This window comes from Taudactylus pleione, unplaced genomic scaffold (genome assembly GCF_031769625.1).
Source record: "Taudactylus pleione unplaced genomic scaffold, aTauple2 ptg000535l, whole genome shotgun sequence".
NCBI classification, from domain to species: domain Eukaryota; kingdom Metazoa; phylum Chordata; class Amphibia; order Anura; family Myobatrachidae; genus Taudactylus; species Taudactylus pleione.
In genome coordinates, this window is record NW_028284937.1 from 5693092 (window position 1) to 5712633 (window position 19542).

Here is a 19542-nt window from a genome sequence, read left to right on the forward strand (position 1 = left end):
TAGAAAAAAATTCAGACTGCGCTATCCTATGTTGGCTATGATGCAAAATATGTAAATGTTCTGTTGCCCTTTTCAATAGTAAGGGGTCCCCCCCTTAGTACTAATAGATCAAATGTTCATATATGAAATTGGGCACCAAACATGTATTCAATATGTAAAAAATATTTATGTTAGAAGAATGTTAGTCAAGTGAAAGATACATAAAATATATGCAAAGATGTACATAAAATGAGAATTCTCAAATAAAACAATCACACAAAATAAATCAAATTCATCCAATAAAATGTATCATAAAAACAATCGGTATAAAGTGCCAATGCAAGTGTTATTAATCTTTCAAGCAATATAAACCTACATAACTGTATATATATATATATATCACAGAGGGACAGTTTAATTTTACTTATGTGGATTTATTTATGGTCCATCCGCAGATTGGGATGGTTAGGCTCTTCAAGTGAGTATATGAATACTATGGCAGTACTCCCTCGTTCCTGCATGTTGGGATCAGTTTGTCCAGATAGGGGATCCCGTATGATGTCAAAATAAACTTCAGTGCATACAAGCTGTGCTAAATCCGCTTTAGTATCTTCCTGCTATATGCTCTGCCCTAATATTATAGTCTAATGATCAGTCACCCATCCGTGTGTGCTGGTAGTATTCAAGAGTGGCATCCCGATTTTGTGTGGCTTACTGGTAATCAGTCCTCCCGTCCTTGTCCTCCTGCTGTCTCAAGTATATGCGGCTTGTCTTTTTCCTCTGTCGGCTTCGTTCCCCAGTGGTATGCTGGTCCAGATCTCCTCGAGGTGTCTGTAATGAGTATACGATGCAAGGCAATGGGAAGTCACGTGGTGGGGGATCCTTGATGTCGGCAGGGATATCCTCCTCGATTAATCCATGTTGGTAACTCTTTCCAACTAATGCGCTTCGTCTCTGACGATGCCCTTTGGATGAAATGCGTTAGAAGGCAGGAGTTACCAACATGGTTCAATCAAGGAGGATATCCCTGACAACATCAACGATCCCCCACCACGTGACCTCCCATTACCTTGCATCGTATACTCATTACAGACACCTCGAGGCGATCCGGACCAGCATACCACTGGGAAACTAAGCTGACAGAGGAAAGAGACAAGCCGCATATGCTTGAGACGGATTCCAACGTGCAGGAACAAGGGAGTACTGCCATAGTATTCATATACCCACTTGAAGAGCCTAACCATCCCAATCTGTGGACGGACCATAAATAAATCCACATAAGCAACGTTAAACTGTCCCTCTTTGATACATATATACAGTTATGTAGGTTTATATTGCGTGAAGGATTAATAACTCTTGCATTGGCACTTTATACCAATTGTTTTTATGATACATTTAATTGGATGAATTTGATCTATTTTTGTGTGATTTTTTTATTTGATGAATTCTCAGTATATGTATATATCTGTATATAACTTTCACTTGACTAAAGGCCCCCATACACGGTGCGATTCAAAGTTGGTAACATGAGTTGTACGATTGCCCTTGAAATTCTTCCCTTGAAATTTTTCATAAGATGTGGTCAAATGGTGTACGATTGATCGTTACGATCATAGGATAAGATGCATAGAAGTGTATCACATTGTACTCAAAAGATCGTAGATCTCTCTGCAAAATTTATCTGCGTTCCAACTAAACGGCAGCGTGGACGCACATCGGGGTCGCAGAACACACAAAATACACCTATTTTCACACGATTGGTCTGTCCACTCTGTCGTAACTGGCCATATCGTGTAAAAAATCGTCCCGTGTATGGGCACCTTAACATTATTCTAAAATAAATATTTTTTACATATTGAATACATTGTACAGTATATTTACTACATATGCAATGACAGTACAAGCCATGAAGCATTAAAGTAGTTCAGATTTCCAGATAATAAAATCAATATATATTTTTTTGTATTGTCTCATTTTCTGATGATACTATTCGATTACTTTATAAGAAACTCAGCAAAAAAAATTGTTTTCAGATCCCAGAGGACCGACAATCTCAGCATATTGGGAAGAGGATTCAGAACATCAGAGAGTGATCGTCATAAATTGCACAGCGCCTGATCCTCCTGAGGACCTTATAGTTAAAAAATTCTATCTGCATTCAAATGGAGTAAACAATCGTCTTAGAGATGTCCTTGTTAAAAATGGTTCCCTTCGTGCGCAGTTCAGACGTCCCCATTGGAAAAACTTCAGTTGCTCTTATGTGCTGCAAGTAAATGAACCACAAATACATTATATAGAATCACCACTCAGCAATATTGCGCAACCCAAACTATCTGTCAGTAAGTAAATTACAAATGTGTAACTTGATATGATCATTTTATTTATATATAATATTACAAAGAAACAATATTACCCATCAATATTATTCTAGGCTCTATGGGCCTGATTCAGAGCCGTATGCTCTTGAAGAGCGCTCGCTCTGAATCAAGGTGTTTTTTTTTTTTTTTTTGCGGCCTTCTGGCCGCTCGCTAAGCTGTTGGTGACCACCCACAGCTTTTGCGAGCGGCCGGGTGATGGTTGCGATGGGTCTCGTTCGTCGCAAGCCCCCTCACTGGTAATGTCAGTGGTGCCTCCCACAAATGGCAGGCATTCCTTTGGGAACGCCTCCGTATGTGTAGCCACCCCCCTGCCCGCCTCCAAAACGGTGCGAGCTGTTAATCAAAATCGACAGCCGCCACCTTTTGGTGCGAGACCCGTAGCGACGGAGTGCCCGTCGCTGGCCAGGCCTCGCGCATGCGCAGTGAGGGACCATCGACCCGCTTGCGAGTGCTGTGTGCTCACGAGCAGGTCTGAATCAGGCCCTATATCTCCAGCTAGTTAATAGTTATCAACTATCGATGGCTAACTGTCGATGGCCGATGGTTTTGCCATCAATGGACACCTCACCAATGGCCATCCCTAAGCTACTCCTTTTAAAGTGCAAAAATAACATAAAAAATGTTTTTTAATAAAAAGAATCAAATGGTCCAAACCAGGGGCGTAGAAAGACATATGGACAAACTTGCACTTCTGTTTGTAACATATTTTATGATTGGCAGCACTGGGTTTGCTTTCATAATTAGAATTGGATCTGGACCACCAACACTTGGCACCCCTGCATGTGTCTTGTGGCACCCAGTTTAGGAACCACTGTACTAGTGAATTGATGAAATTGTTAGAATTCACCAGATTACATTTCCAATTCAACCAGTTATCCACCATCTCAGTTGGATCAAGTAAACTGTAGGGGATTTTTGTATTTATTTAATTAGCAGTAAGTTTTGTATTTAGATGTGTTTTATTTTTTCTTTCTTTTGAAAGAGTAGCTTGAATTTGGTTTAGAGTTTATTACAAAAAACAAAAATGTTGGGTAGGCCCAATAGGAACTGTCACAGTCTTTGGCCAGATACTCCCCTAGCTCTTCTTAGCAGAGACCAGAGAAACATGGGCGGAATTACCATAGGTGCAAAGAGTGCAGCTGCAATGGGGCCCAGAGCTGAGGGGGGCCCATCTTCCTTGTCAATAGAGGACCTTACAAACGTTTGCTATGGGGCCTTCAAATACCTAGTTACTCCCCTGCAAAGAAAACAAATATACTGGTGCATTAGCACATTTTGCTGATAATACCAGCAAAAGCTCTAGCTGTACATCTGCTGTAGGCACTACCTGTCACGCAGCAAGAAAAAGGCTTAGTTTCTGACAAGCAATATGGGCTTTGGCCGCCTGGAAGGTAGTCCCTTTTTTGCATATGATGGAGTCTGCATAGAATACTGTGACTTTTGCTAGAGACAGTCATCCAGTTTACTTCACATTGCAAATATTGGCTGTGACACAAGTGGATGTACAGTATTGGTGGCTGCAGATTCTGCCCATGCTGTGATGTCCGTCAGACTTTTCTTGCAAAACTAGGCAGCTTGGAGATGCTCCTGCTTGGCCACGTCATCAGAGGACCCCCTACAGTACCTTCTGCTGTTTCCTCTGTTACAGCATCATTTGATGTTAGTGAGAACTCAGGTACAGTCAGTGGAGGGCTGGCAACCTTTGGCCTGAGGGGCAAACACAAGAAAGAGGCCCAAAACTAAAGTGCCATCAACACAAGTATGGGCCTTGATGAAAATCTTGGTGTGGTTATATATGGCCAATATGTAAGAAAAATTATTAAGTCATCGAACTGTAACAAAAAACAACATCTACAGTACCATCTACAAGTAGTATGCAGCATCCTTTTGACTGTAACACACTAGTCATTAATGGATTAAGGATGCTCACAAGCAGCCAATGACAATCAATTTGCAATATGCTGCAGCTGTCATCAATATCATCCATTATTTGCATCTATCCCTGACTGACTGCCTACAAGTAATCTGTCTATGATGTCTTATTTATATATTTTTCAGGTCTGCATACTTATGCAATTGTATGAATGTGATTGGATAGATTCCTGGCTGGTGTCAGCTAATTCATCACTTGTTATGGACCTGTGCTGCAGTTGGTGTGCCTGGAAACACTGGGCTCAACCTCAGCAGAGGCATATAATGGATAAGCATTTTGGGCTTAACTGGTAGTCACAGGATACAAGCAGATGCAGACATCTTTAACAACAGGAAGATGGCTTAGTTGCTCCAATTAAAAAAGACAATCATTTCTAGTTAAAAGGTACTAGAAATTTCTCAGCATACAGATGCTACACTCACCTAGATGTTCAAAGGATGCACACATCATGATATTCAATATGGCATTCACATTTCAGGGTCACACCAGCCCTTTGGCAGGAGGTAAATCAGAGCATGCCTTTTTAAACCAATTATGATTAATTCGCAAATCTTGCAGGATGTTTTTACATATATTCATATTTAACATTTAACATCAAGAAACAATGCCTTCCAAAGCTGGATCTGCAGGTGACAGCAATCGGTCAATCCCATTCATCCTCTGAATACCGAACAGGGCGGATGACTCACCTGTGGTGCATTTCTGCCAAGATACCACAGTTAACTAAATAATCTCTTTTGATTTATATAATAGTATAATTACCAAACTGTATCAGTTCTACAGGAGACTCAGACATCCTTATTACACAGAAACCTGATTTGTTTTCTTAAATTGCCAGTTGTCTCTTACTTATAATATGACTACCTACATTCTACACACATGATAACCCTGATGCAGGGAAGTATCTATAATGGGTGCAAGGCGCACACCCTGCACCCATATTTAAACGCCATTTTTCCGGCGTTTTGCGCATATGCAGTAGACTCCGGGCACACTCTAGTGCCCAGAGTCTACTAATGCTCCGGTGGCCGGCCAACCATGTCAGTTGGCTGCCGCCCACCGGGAAGAGAGGAGGGGGCCCCGGATGGGGAGTAGACAAAGACCCCCTCCTCTCTAAAGATGCTCCTGCCCTGATGTGTATTCCATCTAAAGAATTGTGTTTGGTCAAGTAAACCTTTTGCTGAGGCCACATATACATTATATATGACTTGAGTGTGCCTCAGATACAGAGTGCTGTCTCTTCTTCCTCTGTTGGTTACTTATATGACTACCTATGTAAGAATGTAACAATACAAGCTGAATACCCAGACTAGTAATATTGTATGCATAAAATACATTAAAAATACATATCTACTACTGGCACACAGCACCTGGACTTCTTCTCTGCTCCAGGGGCGGATTGGGATGGAAAACCAGCCCGGGAAATTTATGGAAGCAGCCCTAATGGGGGTGGGGTCTGTTGAGGGGGTGGAGTCTGCTCAGGGGGGCTGGATCCCTTCTCATTGGGCCTGATTCTGAGTTGGATGCAAAAAATATGTTTTTATGATACTTTCACACTGGGTCCTATGTAAAAAGCAAAGTGAATCTCGTGTGTGTGGGTGAAACTTTAGTGTGGATAGGGCTAATACACTCTTCCAAAAATACACATCCACAAAAAAATTAACATTTAAAAACATTCATATATACATACACACACACACAATCTAAATGTAATGCCCAGCGTTGCCTAGCTTTCTTTTTATTCTTTTAACTATTGTTTTCCCCAGTGCTGCCTGAATTTATTTTTTTCCTACTCTCTCTCTCTCCTGCCCCATTTTTCCTCCCCTCTTCCCCCTTCTTATTTAATCTCTCACTTTCCGCTCTGTCTTTTCCCCATATCTCTTTTCTCCCTCCACAATTTCCCTTTTTGCTCTAATATTCTCCCTCATCCCATTACTTTCTCTCTCTTCCTCCCATCTTCCACTTTCCCCCTCTCGCTCTCCTCCCCTCTGTCTGTGTCTGTTTCCGTTCTGACATTCTTTCCTGCTAATTTTTTGTGATGGAGAACATTGATGGTGATTGTGTGTTATGTAGCGTGAGTGTTAAGCCGCGGATGCACTTGCCAATATAAATAGACGATTGACCGATAACGACTTCGTTATCGTTCAGTTGATCATTAATCATGCAGTGGATATGCTGGAAACGACCAGCGATGCGCGGTCCCGCTGGTCGTTGTCGGCATCGCTCAACTCCCGAACATGACGGTCAACATGATGATATCGTCAGGTGGAGCATGTTCGCGGATGAGGGAGGCTGCCTGCACTGAGCGACATATTGTTCAGTGTAGGCACAATATCCACGGCACAGTATAATGAACAACTGAACAATAACCTTATCGTTCAGTCCATCATTGTCAGCAAGTGGATAGCCACCTTTAGGGTGAGTGTGTGACAGTAACATTGTGGCTGTTTGTGTGGTACTTAGCTTGAGTGATAGTGTGACTGGCATGACTACTGTAATTGATGAGTGTAGGGACATTGAGGGTCAGTGTGAGTGATACAAAGGTGAATGTGACTGACAGGACAATGACGGTCAAAGTAAGTGACAGTGAGTATGAGTGGCAGGAATATTGAGAGTAAGGTGATGAGCAGGGTAAGGACGCACAGTGTGAGTTACAAGGAGTGTGAGGGCAGGGACATCGAGGGGGAATTCAAGGGAGGGTGAGGGCAGGGACAGAGGGTGAGTAATGAAGCGTGGCATGCGTAGCGAGCCCGCAAGGGGACAACTTTCTTCTTTAGGTGGGGACAACTGTCTTCTTTAGGTGGCCTGAATGGGCATGGAACTGCACTTCTGCCCTTACTCACGTCACTTCTAGCATGAAGGGGAAATAAGCTCTACCGTGAGGGAAGGGACACAGAGGGGGAGTTACAGGAAGGGTGAAAGAGGGAAACAGGGGGAGTTACAGGGAGAGTGAGGGCACGGACACTGAGGGGGAGTTACAAGGAGGATGAGGACAGGGACACTGAGAGAGAGTTACAGGGACAATGAAGGCAGGGACACTGAGGGAGAGTTACAGGGAGGGTGAGGGCACGGACACTGAGGGAGAGTTACAGGGAGGGTGAGGGCACGGACACTGAGGGAGAGTTACAGGGAGGGTGAGGGCATGGACACTGAGGGAGAGTTACAGGGAGAGTGAGGGCACGGACACTGAGGGAGAGTTACAGGGAGGGTGAGGGCAGGGACACTGAGGGAGAGTTACAGGGAGGGTGAGGGCAGGGACACTGAGGGAGAGTTGGAGGGAGGGTGAGGGCAGGGACACAGAGAGAGTTACAGGGAGGGTGAGGGCAGGGACACTGAGGGAGAGTTACAGGGAGGGTGAGGGCAGGGACACTGAGGGGGAGTATGTATGTATAGAGAAAGAGAGAGCATCTAGGAGTAGGGCATGTGGACAGGTACCATTACTGTGTAGAGGAGTACTGGCATGATATATATGTGCGTGTGTGTGTGTATATATATATATATACACACACACAGTATATAACATTACTATAGCAGACTAAAAGCAGGGTGTACAAATTAGTAAGAGGAATTTCATGAAATTCATTAAACTTTCATATATATATGATGACAGGCCGTGCTGGAGTACCGCTGGGAATTGAAGCTGAGGAGGATGAGGAACCGCTCCTCCCCTGGCAATCCCGCTCCCGAGTCCTAACTGGCATGTCCCGCTGCCCGCACTTCTGAGGGGTGGTCTTATGCACAAATGGACCACCCCTTCTAACACAGCCACACTCTGCCTGTTCCCTGACTGGAGCAACAGCTTCATACACTATGCTGCACTACCGCATCGGTGCAGCGCTGCTCCTGGCTAATGGTACTATGAAGTGCTTGCTAGCCGAAGCAGATGACAGCTTCCTGTTTGCGTTCCCTAGTGGAACACAAATCTAGGAAGCATGGCAGCCGACCCAGCACATAGAAATTTGCCTGGCCCGGCTGCCGATGTCAGCCGGTCCGGCAGAGGGGTATATGGGACCGGCCCAGCAGGATCTAGCCCGCTGTCCCGGTGGTCCAATCCGCCCCTGAGCACAGCAGTGACAACTATTACTTATAACATGTTTTTAAACATACTTTGCACACATTGGGCCTGATTCTGAGAAGGTTGCAAATGCAGCCAGGGCTGCGTCTTATGCCTCAGTCACATCTGCGTCTTTAATATAATGCCGCGTCCGATTTTTAAAGAGCCAAGACGCCCACTTGCAGCATCTTAAGCCTGTGCATTTTCCTTAATGTGCAGGTGTAATTTCCCCATTTAAATATGGTGACACACCCACATTGGTTTCGCCATGCCCCAGTTACCTCCAAGGAGCCACCATTGTAATTATCAGACCCTGCGTCCGATTGTCTGTTTCGTCTCTGTGCACAGACACTTGGGATATATGCACTGTGCAACTTAGATGCATGAGCAGTAGAAAAAAACATCGCCCAACTGTATGCAATTCACTAGTGTGTCCAACTCTGAATCAGGCATGTTTCCCTATGATGGCACTGCAGCACAAACGTTTATGACGTTGTGGCCATCTTAGCTGTATTGCTCAGCTTCCTGGCCATACTAAACAAGCCCTTGTACTTGACAAAAAACCTATATGATCATAATCCACTAGAAAAAATTTCAAGTGGCAGCAATTCAAAAATCTGAATTGGCACACATGGATCCACATAATTCTGAGCATGCACAGAGCAAATGTGCACTCCAACAACTCTCATAGGGGCCTATTCATCAACACTAAAATAACGTTTTTAAGGACATTTTCCTTAAATAACGTTATTTTGGTATTCATGAGCAGACTTAGAGGCCTATTCATCAACACTAAAATAACGTTTTTAAGGACATTTTCCTTAAATAACGTTATTTTGGTATTCATGAGCAGACTTAGAGGCCTATTCATCAACACTGAAATAACGTTTTTAAGGACATTTTCCTTAAATAACGTTATTTTGGTATTCATGTAGCCACTTAGCACAGGAGATATCACAGATATCTCCTTGCTAAGTTCCCCTGCGTTAATTTCCACACTCCCCATACATTAGTACATTAGTATGGGGATGTGGAAATTATGGTATTCATCAAATTCCGAAAATTATAAATTTTCGGAATTTGATGCAGTTACTATTCGCCACTGTGAGGTGGCGAATAGCAGGTGAAACTTACCTGTATCCGCATGTGCAGGTCCCCCGACGAGTCCCTCCAGCGCTCTGCTCCGTCCTCAGGCTCCGGAGGCTGGTCGGACATGTGTGCTCCCCAGCAGAGCACAAGAAAGTTTAGACAAAAAAAAAAAAGTTTTTTTTTTTTCTAATCTGTCATGTGGTTTGCTGGGAAACCACATGACAGACCAGCAGGATGGAGCCGGTGGCTGCTGCGCGGACAGGTAAGTCGGGGGGGGGGAAGGTGAGCGGAGGGGGGGTGGGGGGGATCGGGGGGGTACGAAACTTAACGCATCTGTAGGCAGTGCTGCGCATGCGCTGGTTTTACAGATGTAACAGCGCATGTGCAGCACTGTTTCCAGATGCGATAAGGTAGAGCAGGCAGGGAAAAGTATCTATTTCCCGAAAAGCTGTCATCGCAAAAATGACAGCTTTTCGGAATAGATACTTATGGAGAGGTGGAATGATGAATTCCACCTATAATTAGCTAGAACTCCATGAGAGTTCTAAAGCTAATTATCTCCAGAGAATTTTTATGTTTAATGAATAGGCCCCTTAGCACAGGAGATATCACAGATATCTCCTTGCTAAGTTCCCCTGCGTTAATTTCCACACTCCCCATACATTAGTATGGGGATGTGGAAATTGTGGTATTCATCAAATTCCGAAAATTATGAATTTTCGGAATTTGATGCAGTTACTATTCACCACTGTGAGGTGGCGAATAGCTGAATCGACTTACCTGTATCCGCGTGTGCAGGTCCCCCGACGAGTCCCTCCGGCGCTCTGCTCCGTCCTCAGGCTCCGGAGGCTGGTCGGACATGTGTGCTCCCCAGCAGAGCACAAGAAAGTTTAGAAAAAGAAAAAAATAAGGGAGGTGAGCGGAGGGGGTCGGGGGGGTACGAAACTTACCTTATCTGTAGGCAGTGCTGCGCATGCGCTGGTTTTACAGATGTAACAGCGCATGCGCAGCACTGTTTCCAGATGCGATAAGGTAGTGTAGGCAGGGAAAAGTATCTATTTCCCGAAAAGCTGTCATCGCAAAAATGACAGCTTTTCGGGATAGATACTTATGGAGAGGTGGAATGATGAATTCCACCTATAATTAGGTAGAACTCCATGTGAGTTCTAAACCTAATTATCTCCATCGAATTTTTAGGTTTAGTGAATAGGCCCCATAGTACTGTACTCATTCTGCAATTGCAGCTTAGTGCCTTGCACTCTGAACACTTCCTTCTTCATTGATTTTCAGAGTCTGGATCCCTTAGGTGACATTTTCTTACCCTAGCTTTATTCTGTGACATTACGGCAGGCACTGGGGATGGAATAAACATGGCCTCCTGGTGAGCATATATTGGCTTCTTGCTCCACATTCGATAGTTAAGAATTGGTTTCAGTCTTTTCTACTATTGGGTTCTCATCTACAACTGCTGGCTTGGGCTATAGGTAGCAGCTTTCTCGGCCTTCACTACAGTTCTCTCTTCTATCAGGACAACTTCATTAATTGCTGGGATACATCTTCATGTTTGTATTTGTACTAGGGGTGTGCACCGGCCACTTTTCGTGTTTTGGTTTTGGATCTGGATCTTTCTTCGTGTTTTGGATCTGGATTGGTTTTGCCAAAACCACCCTTCCGTGTTTTGTGTTTTGGATCTGTATTTTTTTGAAAAAAAGCATAAAAACAGCTAAAATCACAGAATTTGTAGGTTTTTCTGCTCCTATGCTATTATTAACCTCAATAACCTTAATTTCCACTCATTTCCAGTCTATTCTGAACACCTCACAATAGTGTTTTTATTGCTTAGGATACCTAAGTTTTTTCCTGGCAGCCCCAGTTGCGGGAGAAAATGAAGAAGGAGCTGTTGACGTGTCACGTTCCGCTTCAGCTGACAGTGTATTCACCAGCAGGTCTTTGCACCTCTGCAGGCTTGTGTCGGCCGGAAAAAGAGACACCACATAGGCTTTAAACCTAGGATCGAGCACGGTGGCCAAAATGTAGTGGTCTGATTTCAACAGATTGACCACCCTGGAATCCTGGCAAAGCGAATGAAGGGCTTCATCCACAAGTCCCACATGCCGAGCGGAATCGCTCCGTCTTAGCTCCCAACTTCACTTTCTTCAGCTGCTTCTGCAAAAGCCTGATGAGGGGAATGACCTGACTCAAGCTGGCAGTGTCTGAACTGACTTCACGTGTGGCAAGTTCGAAGGGCTGGAGAACCTTGCACAACACGGAAATCATTCTCCACTGCGCTTGAGTCAGGTGCATACCCCCTCCCTTGCCTATGTCATAGGTGGATGTATAGGCTTGAATGGCCTTTTGCTGCTCCTCCATCCTCTGAAGCGTATAGAGGGTTGAGTTCCACCGCGTCACAACCTCTTGCTTCAGGTGATGGCGGGGCAGGTTCAAGAGTGTTTGCTGGCGCTCCAGTCTTTGGCATGCAGTCGCTGAATGGCGAAAGTGGCCTGAAATTTTTTGGGCCACCCAAAGCGTCTCCTGCACGCCCCTGTCGCTTTTCAGAAAATTCTGCACCACCAAGTTTATTGTGCGAGCAAAACATGGGACGTGCTGGAATTTGCCCAGATGTAATGCCCGCACAATATTGGTGGCGTCAGATATCACAAATCCCCAGGAGAGTCTAAGTGGGGTAAGCCACTGGGCGATGATTTCCCTCAGTTTCTCTAAGAGGTTGTCGGCGGTGTGCCTCTTACTGAAACCGGTGATACACAGCGTAGCCTGCCTTGGAACGAGCTGGCGTTTCTGAGATGCTGCAACTGGTGACGCTGCTGCTGTTGCTGCGTAAGGTGATACATCTACCCAGTGGGCTGTCACAGTCATATAGTCCTTAGTCTGCCCTGTTCCACTTGTCCACATGTCCGTGGTTAAGTGGACATTGGGTACAACCGCATTTTTCAGGACACTGAGGACACTTTTTCTGACGTTTCTGTACAGTCTCGGTATCGCCTGCCTAGTGAAGTGGAATCTAGATGGGATTTGGAACCGGGGACACACTACCTCCAGCAATTGTCTAAATCCCACTGCACTAATGGCGGATACCGGACGCACGTCTAACACCAACATAGCAGTCAAGGCCTCAGTTATACGTTTTGCTTCAGGATGACTGCTGTCGTACTTCATCCTCCTCGCTAAGGACTGTTGGCGGGTCAATTGTTTAGTAAAAGTAGTGGTGTTCCTACTTCCTCTCTGGGATGATGTACGACTCCCAGCAGCAGCAACAGTAGCAGCGGCAGCAGTAGGCTTAGCAATGCAGGATCCTCCGGAGGAATCCGGGATAGGAGAGTCAGTCATGCCAGTGACATGGCCTGCAGGACTACTTCCGATCCTGACTAAGGAGGAAATTGACGAGGAGGGAGTTGACGGTGTGGTTTGCAGGCGCTTGGATACAACAGGACAACGGGATTTAGGTGTCCCTGGACTGCTTACGGTCTTAGCCAAAGTTTTTGAACTTGACAGTAACTTATTATGAACGCGCTGCAGGTGCCGTATAAGGGAGGATGTTCCTAGGTGGTTAACGTCCCTACCCCTACTTATTCCACCTTTACATAAGGTACATATGGCAAGACAGTTGTTGTCCGGATTTGGATAGAAATATTGCCAGACCAAAGAGGTGGAATGTTTGGTCTTCTGCCCAGGCATGACCGTGATGGGCTTTTTCATCCCACGGACAACAACTGTCTCCCCCGGAGCCTGATTTAAACAAACCACATCACCATCAGAATCCTCCTCGCCAACTTCCTCCTCAGCGCCAGCTACACCAGTATCCTCATCCTGTTGTACTTCAACAGTGACATCTTCAATTTGCATATCAGCAAGTGAACTGTGGGTGCTCCTTTCAGCACTTGCAAGGGGCGTGCAAATGGTGGAAAGAGCCACCTCTTCCCGTCCAGTGCTGGGAAGGTCAGGCATCGCAACCACCACCACACTTGGACTCTCCTTGGGGATTTGTGATATCTTCTTAGAAAGCACAGTTCTTCACTGTGCTTTTGCCAGCTTAACTCTTTTGATTTTTTTAGTGGGAGGAGGGCTTCCATCGTCATGTGAAGCTGAACCACTAGTCATGAACATACTAGGGATTGACCTTAGCCGTTCCTTGCCACTCCGTGTCGTAAATGGCATATTGGCAAGTTTACGTTTCTCTTCAGCTGATTTAAATGTTTTTTTCAAGGTCATTTTCCTGAACTTTGTCATTTGGGATTGTATGTGCCCTCTATTATGACATTGGGCATCGGCCTTGGCAGACGACGTTGATGGCATGTTATCGTCTATGTCATGACTAGTGGCAGCAGCTTCAGCACTAGGAGGAAGTGGTTCTTGATCTTTCTCTATTTTATTTTTATCGGAGAAAGTTTGGTCCTCCATTTATGTTATATCGATTTGATACATACGTGCGGCTAAACACAGAAAATATTTTTTTATTTTTGCTGGAGAGTAGTGCACTTTGTGGGTTACACCAGCCTTTAAGAAATGAGCCAGCCAGCTCTTTACTTATGGGACACAGGCGCACGCTTGGCGCTGCTCCTTTGTTGATGCACGTGTGGCTACTGCGCACACAATTCACAAACACAGAAAATATATATATTTTTTTGGTTTGGAGTGTACTTTGGGGGTTACAGCACCCTTTAACGGTCAAGCCAGCCGGCCCTTTACTTATGACACAGGCGCACGCTTGCCACTACTTTGTTGATGCACGTGCGGCTACTGCGCACACAATTCACAAACACAGAAAATAATTTTTTTTTTGGTTTGGACTGGAGTGTACTTTGGGGGTTACAGCACCCTTTAACGGTCAAGCCAGCCGGCCCTTTACTTATGACACAGGCGCACGCTTGGCACTACTTTGTTGATGCACGTGCGGCTACTGCGCACACAATTCACAAACACAGAAAATAATTTTTTTTTTGGTTTGGACTGGAGTGTACTTTCGGGGGTTACAGCACCCTTAACGGTCAAACCAGCCGGCCCTTTACTTATGACACAGGCGCACGCTTGGCACTACTTTGTTGATGCACGTGCGGCTACTGCGCACACAATTCACAAACACAGAAAATATATTATTTTTTTAGCACTTGGGTGGAGCACCCCTGATGGACAGAGCACCCCCTGGACAACACTACAGCACCCCTTTAGGACTGGGACACTGCACAGGACTTTGAAGTAGTGGACACAGCCCCTATTAACAACAGCAGCACAGCACAACACAGCCAGCCCCTATGGACTTTGAAGTAGTGGACAACAGCAGCACTACACTACACTACACTACACAGCCCAGCCAGCCCTAACTCCCACCCTCCCTCTTCACTGTCCACAGCCGAGTGAGAAAATGGCGCCGACGCGGGTACCTTATATAGGATCCAAAACCCGCGAGACTCGGAAGGCGGGATGATGACGTTTTGCCTCGATTTCAGATCCGAGTCAGGCGGGAAAAGTCGAGCCTGACTCGGATCGGACTCGGATCGGGGGGGTTCAGATTTCAGAAATCTGAACCCGCTCACTCCTAATTTGTACCCCTGGCCAGTCTCATATACTGTAGTCTTGAAGATAATCCAGCCCTACACTGCACCACTGATACCATAAACCCACCACTAGATGTCCAACTGGTTATTTGCACTTCTAACTTGAACCTCTTAAAGCCGGATTCACTTAGCTACGGTAATTTACTACATGAGGATAAAGGGTTGTAGTCTCTGGCTTTTACTCCCAGAGCTATCCAATTACAAACCCTCTTCCTCGCGCAGTAAAATTATGGCTAACGCGTGTTAACCCATAGGTTCCAGGATAAGTACCTGGAACTATGGGTTAACGTGTTTGCAGCACCCACGATAAGGACACATGCCTCCCCAGGCTCAAACAGAAATCTGTATTAAGTGCTGCCTGTGGGCTTACCACAGGTTGTAACTGAATATCCCCGGCCGACCAATTAGCCCGCGGTTAATTACAGCCAATAATTACAATGACTAACTGAATCCAGTCCTTACTTTTTCTACATAAATTGAGATTGTATTGCTTTAACACCACCCTTCCTCATCTGCAAAATTGACTGTTACACCATAAAACTCCTTTTGCACAAACAGCTGCCACTGTTTAGTTTAGTGACAATATTCATAAATTCACAAATTGTTTTGCTGGTCCACTGGTTTTTAACAAGAGGGTCATGTACACCTACTGTAGTTTCCACCTAGACCCAATTTTATTGCGTCTGCTGTGATTAATGTGAATGAAAGATAGGGTGTTTTCCAGCTTTTGCTGTTTAAGGGCCTAATGCAGATTTGGGAATAGTGTATGATAGAGTAAGTACTGTTACTCTGTACCTGGACAAATCATGTGGCAAAGCTAGCGGTGCAAATATATATATTTTTTTGCATGTGGGGTAAAGACTGGCTGCTTTTGCATGTAGCCCACAAATGCTGAACAGCTTTATTTTTACATTGCAGTTTAGATTTCAGTTCAGATACATCTCTCCCAAATGTAAACCTCATTTTGGGCCTTATGTATCAACGAGTTTTATCACTCAAAATGAGTGTTAAAACTCGCTGCATATGATAAATGGTGCCAATCAGCTCCCAACTGTCATTTTTCAAACAAACAGTTAGGAGCTGATTGGCTGGAGCACAATTATTATACACTGCTAGTTTTACCACTCATTTTGAGTGATAAAACTCGTTGATACATAAGTTCCAAAAATCTGCCCCACCTGCAGCAGGGCCGTACAGAGCTGGCCTGGGCCTCGTTACTATAAAAAAGAAAACCTATTTTCAGTGCACACTTGGGAGGGGGGAGATTTGAGCCCCTCAGCCCGCGCAAATCTAGTAGAGCATTCTCCCTGGTCTCACACTGCAGCCCAGCAAACAGCGGCATGTGCTGAGCAGCTGACAGGTTAGAGGGAGGGGTGTCGGTGTTGGACCCAGGCCCCTCCAACAGGCCCGGACCCAGGTAATTAATACCTGCCCCCCCCCCCTCTCTCAGCACCCCTGATCTGCAGTGCAGCATGGTTTTACCAAGATGCACAGTTACTTGCTTGCTCTTTCTTACTCTATTCCCAAATCTGAATCAGGCCCTAAGTATTTTCTTTGCTTTTATAGTTCACAGATAAACTTTATTTTAGTTAATTTAGTTCAATATCTATTTTAGTAATCCCATTTGGTTATGTTGAATGCATTAAGTACTCCCACATAATACATATTAATTTTGAGTAAAAATGAGGCATAACTTATTAAAAGAATAAAATAAGTTGAACCTTAATGTACATTGTATGTTACAGTGAAATAGCAGCAAATATCCTATCACATTTATATAAGGACTGTATATTAAATCATTTGAACCATTCCTTTTTGGCATTTATTTGAAGGTTAGGTGAACTGAAAAACAAATCTTATTCAATTTAAAAAAAAAACACTTTCTAAATTGCAAATTCAAATTTATTGTAACAATATTCAATGTACCTGAGGAGGGTCCCTAGCTTACATGAATATAGCTCACTCCACTTCTCTGTAGCTGGGTGATCTTGACCGATCTCCATTCCTGACTTTGATTTATGATCTTGTTTATCCAACCTACTGCAGACCCTGACCTCAGCTAGTGTGCTCAGGTATTCCATTTATGGGTCATCTTCATGCCTTTTTGGACAGGGCACAGTTCCCTCCAGGTTGGTTATTTTAGTCCCTACCTGTGCCTTGTGGGTTTTGGTTTGCTTTCTACTGCCTGATTATTATTAATAAACTCAGAACAGACATGGCTGGGCATATGCAGAGCAGGAGACCAGAACAACTATACACATGGAACAGACCAGGAGGCAACATAAGGTATAAGTTATCACCAGCAGGGAATGCTGGGAGTGAATACAATATAATAGAAAGAGGAACCAATGCAACAACCCTCCTAATTGCAATACAGCTGAATTGCATACACACTGAGAGCTAGATTGTAGACTGCCTGCAGCTGAATGCTTCCACAATACTGACAGCTTCCCTGCTGCCTAGCAACAGCCAGGACTAGAAACTGCTAAGGTTGTCAGAAATCCTGGTAGCGGATCGTAACAAAACCATGGGGAAGATGTGTCCTTAGAGAGAGATAAAGTGGAGAAGTTGCCCATAGCAACCATTCAGCTTCTGTCATTTTATAGACTGTGCTAGACAGGGGCTGGGCCGGGCCCTGGGTCGGTCCGGGCCCCATAGCAGCCGCACCCACTGCTCCTATGGTAGTTACGCCACTGGTGCTAGATAAATAACAGCTACAAGCTGATTGGATGCTATATGTAACCTCCACTCTATATTTCTCTGAGGTTTGCTACATCTCTCCACCCCCCATAAGAGGTTTAGGGGAGATGTATCAATCCTTGATAAGAGATAAAGTGGAAAGAGATAAAGGGGTGCATGTACTAAAATATTACTTTCCTCAGAGAAATATCCTCTCCTGCTTCGCATCTTATCGAAGAGGGTGAATGAAAACTCACACTCTCGACTCTCGCTGCCTATGGCAGTGCAAAAATCTAACATTCACTTGTTGCAAACAGCCAAAATGCAGATAAACTTCTTTAGTACATATTCAGAAGGGATATGTATGTAATTTTTCCCTGCCTTTATTGTTTTGCCTCCTTATCTCCAGTTAGTACATAGACCCAATAGTGCCAACCAATCAGCTTCTAACTGTCATTTTGTAAGCACAGCCTGTAAAATGACAGTTATCTCTCTCCAAGCTCTGATAAATTTCCCCCGTAGTTCTTTCATACAAACAGGAAAATGCAGTAATGACCTGGCTACATAAGGTTTTGTGATGGCAGATGTTTCATTGTGTTTGTCTCCTCTGTATTTGCTACACTGTAATGAGTTTGATGCTAATCAATCCACCATATGTCACTTGAATGAGGACTGATTCACAAATGTATTTGTTGTACCTGAATTTAAAGAAATTCATATAAATTTCATCTTCAGATGGACTGATTTTCTATTTTCTACTTCTACTGGAGCTTCTCTAAAGACATGGGAAGAGAGTAATTGTGTGACCCTGTGAGCCCCAGATTATCACATATTAAGCTCCTTCATGGGTTAGATCCAACTACTCTTTTGTAAATTTACATATTAGAGACAGACTCTTATGGTGCATACACATGGTCAGATTTTCCTTCAGATTTGTACAATGATGATTTTAAAAATTGTTCAATCGTTCATATCTGAAAGAAAATCTGACGTGTCCCTGCAACGATGAACGATGCGCGTTCCCGTTTGTCAGATAATGATATCTGACATCTGATGTGTTTGCAGTCAGATTTGGTCGATTTTCATTCATTTTAATACCGTTAAAAATCATTCGTAGTTCATGAAATCGTTGGTAAAATCGCCTAAATCGTTCGTCGTTTATCATTCGTAGTTCATCGTTCGTCGTTCATCTGACAGATCTGAGCATTTGTATGCACCATTATACGGATGCAGGGAAAAGATGCACATAACAAAACATTAATTCACATTTGTTGAGTCTGAAGTATATCAAGATGTGTCCAGTTTAAAGTAGTAAATGACAAAGTCTCATTATACTTTTGTGTGATGCCAAATATCCATACAGAACTTCCAGAATCAGGCTAGTCGTGTTCATCAACTAAACCAGCGCCTTTCCCTAATGGATAAATGTGATCACAAGTACTTAGTGTCCCCCAAGTTTCATACATGTAATAGTAGAGACTTGTTCTGGGATAGGAGATGGACCATAAATATTGGAGACTAATTAAATGGTACTGAGTTCTGGCAAGTTGGAGACTCGCACAGGACAGACTGGAGTTCAGCATCCAAGCAGGATTCAAGGAGAGGACAATATCAAAACAACAGGTCAAGACAGGCAGTACTCTAGAGAATGGTCTAGTTCAGGAAAATGTGAGGACATACAGCTATACAGAGAATAGTCAGAGCCATGTAAATAAAGGTCATGGCATGCAGCAATTCAGAGAACGTTCTGAGCCAGGGCAGATAGCAATACAGAGAAGAATTTGTAACCAAGCAACCGCCATAACCAGAATCAAAAACAGTTCCAAGAATCAGACAGCTCTTATACCCAACTGTAGCAGA

The 19542-nt window shown here is 44.2% G+C and overlaps 1 protein-coding gene across 2 annotated transcripts in view; it reads left to right on the forward strand.

Moving 5' to 3' along the window:
* The window catches only part of LOC148501069 (uncharacterized), a 116250-nt gene that overhangs the window by 81040 nt on the left and 15668 nt on the right, over positions 1-19542 (forward strand). The window contains exon 4 of one of the 2 annotated variants that reach the window (XM_088450990.1): positions 2013-2318. The exons of the other annotated variant lie outside the window; for it this stretch is intronic. Coding sequence (XP_088307116.1) covers positions 2013-2318 — 306 coding nt within the window. The remainder of the gene's footprint in view (positions 1-2012; positions 2319-19542) is intronic. 2 annotated transcript variants of the gene reach the window in all.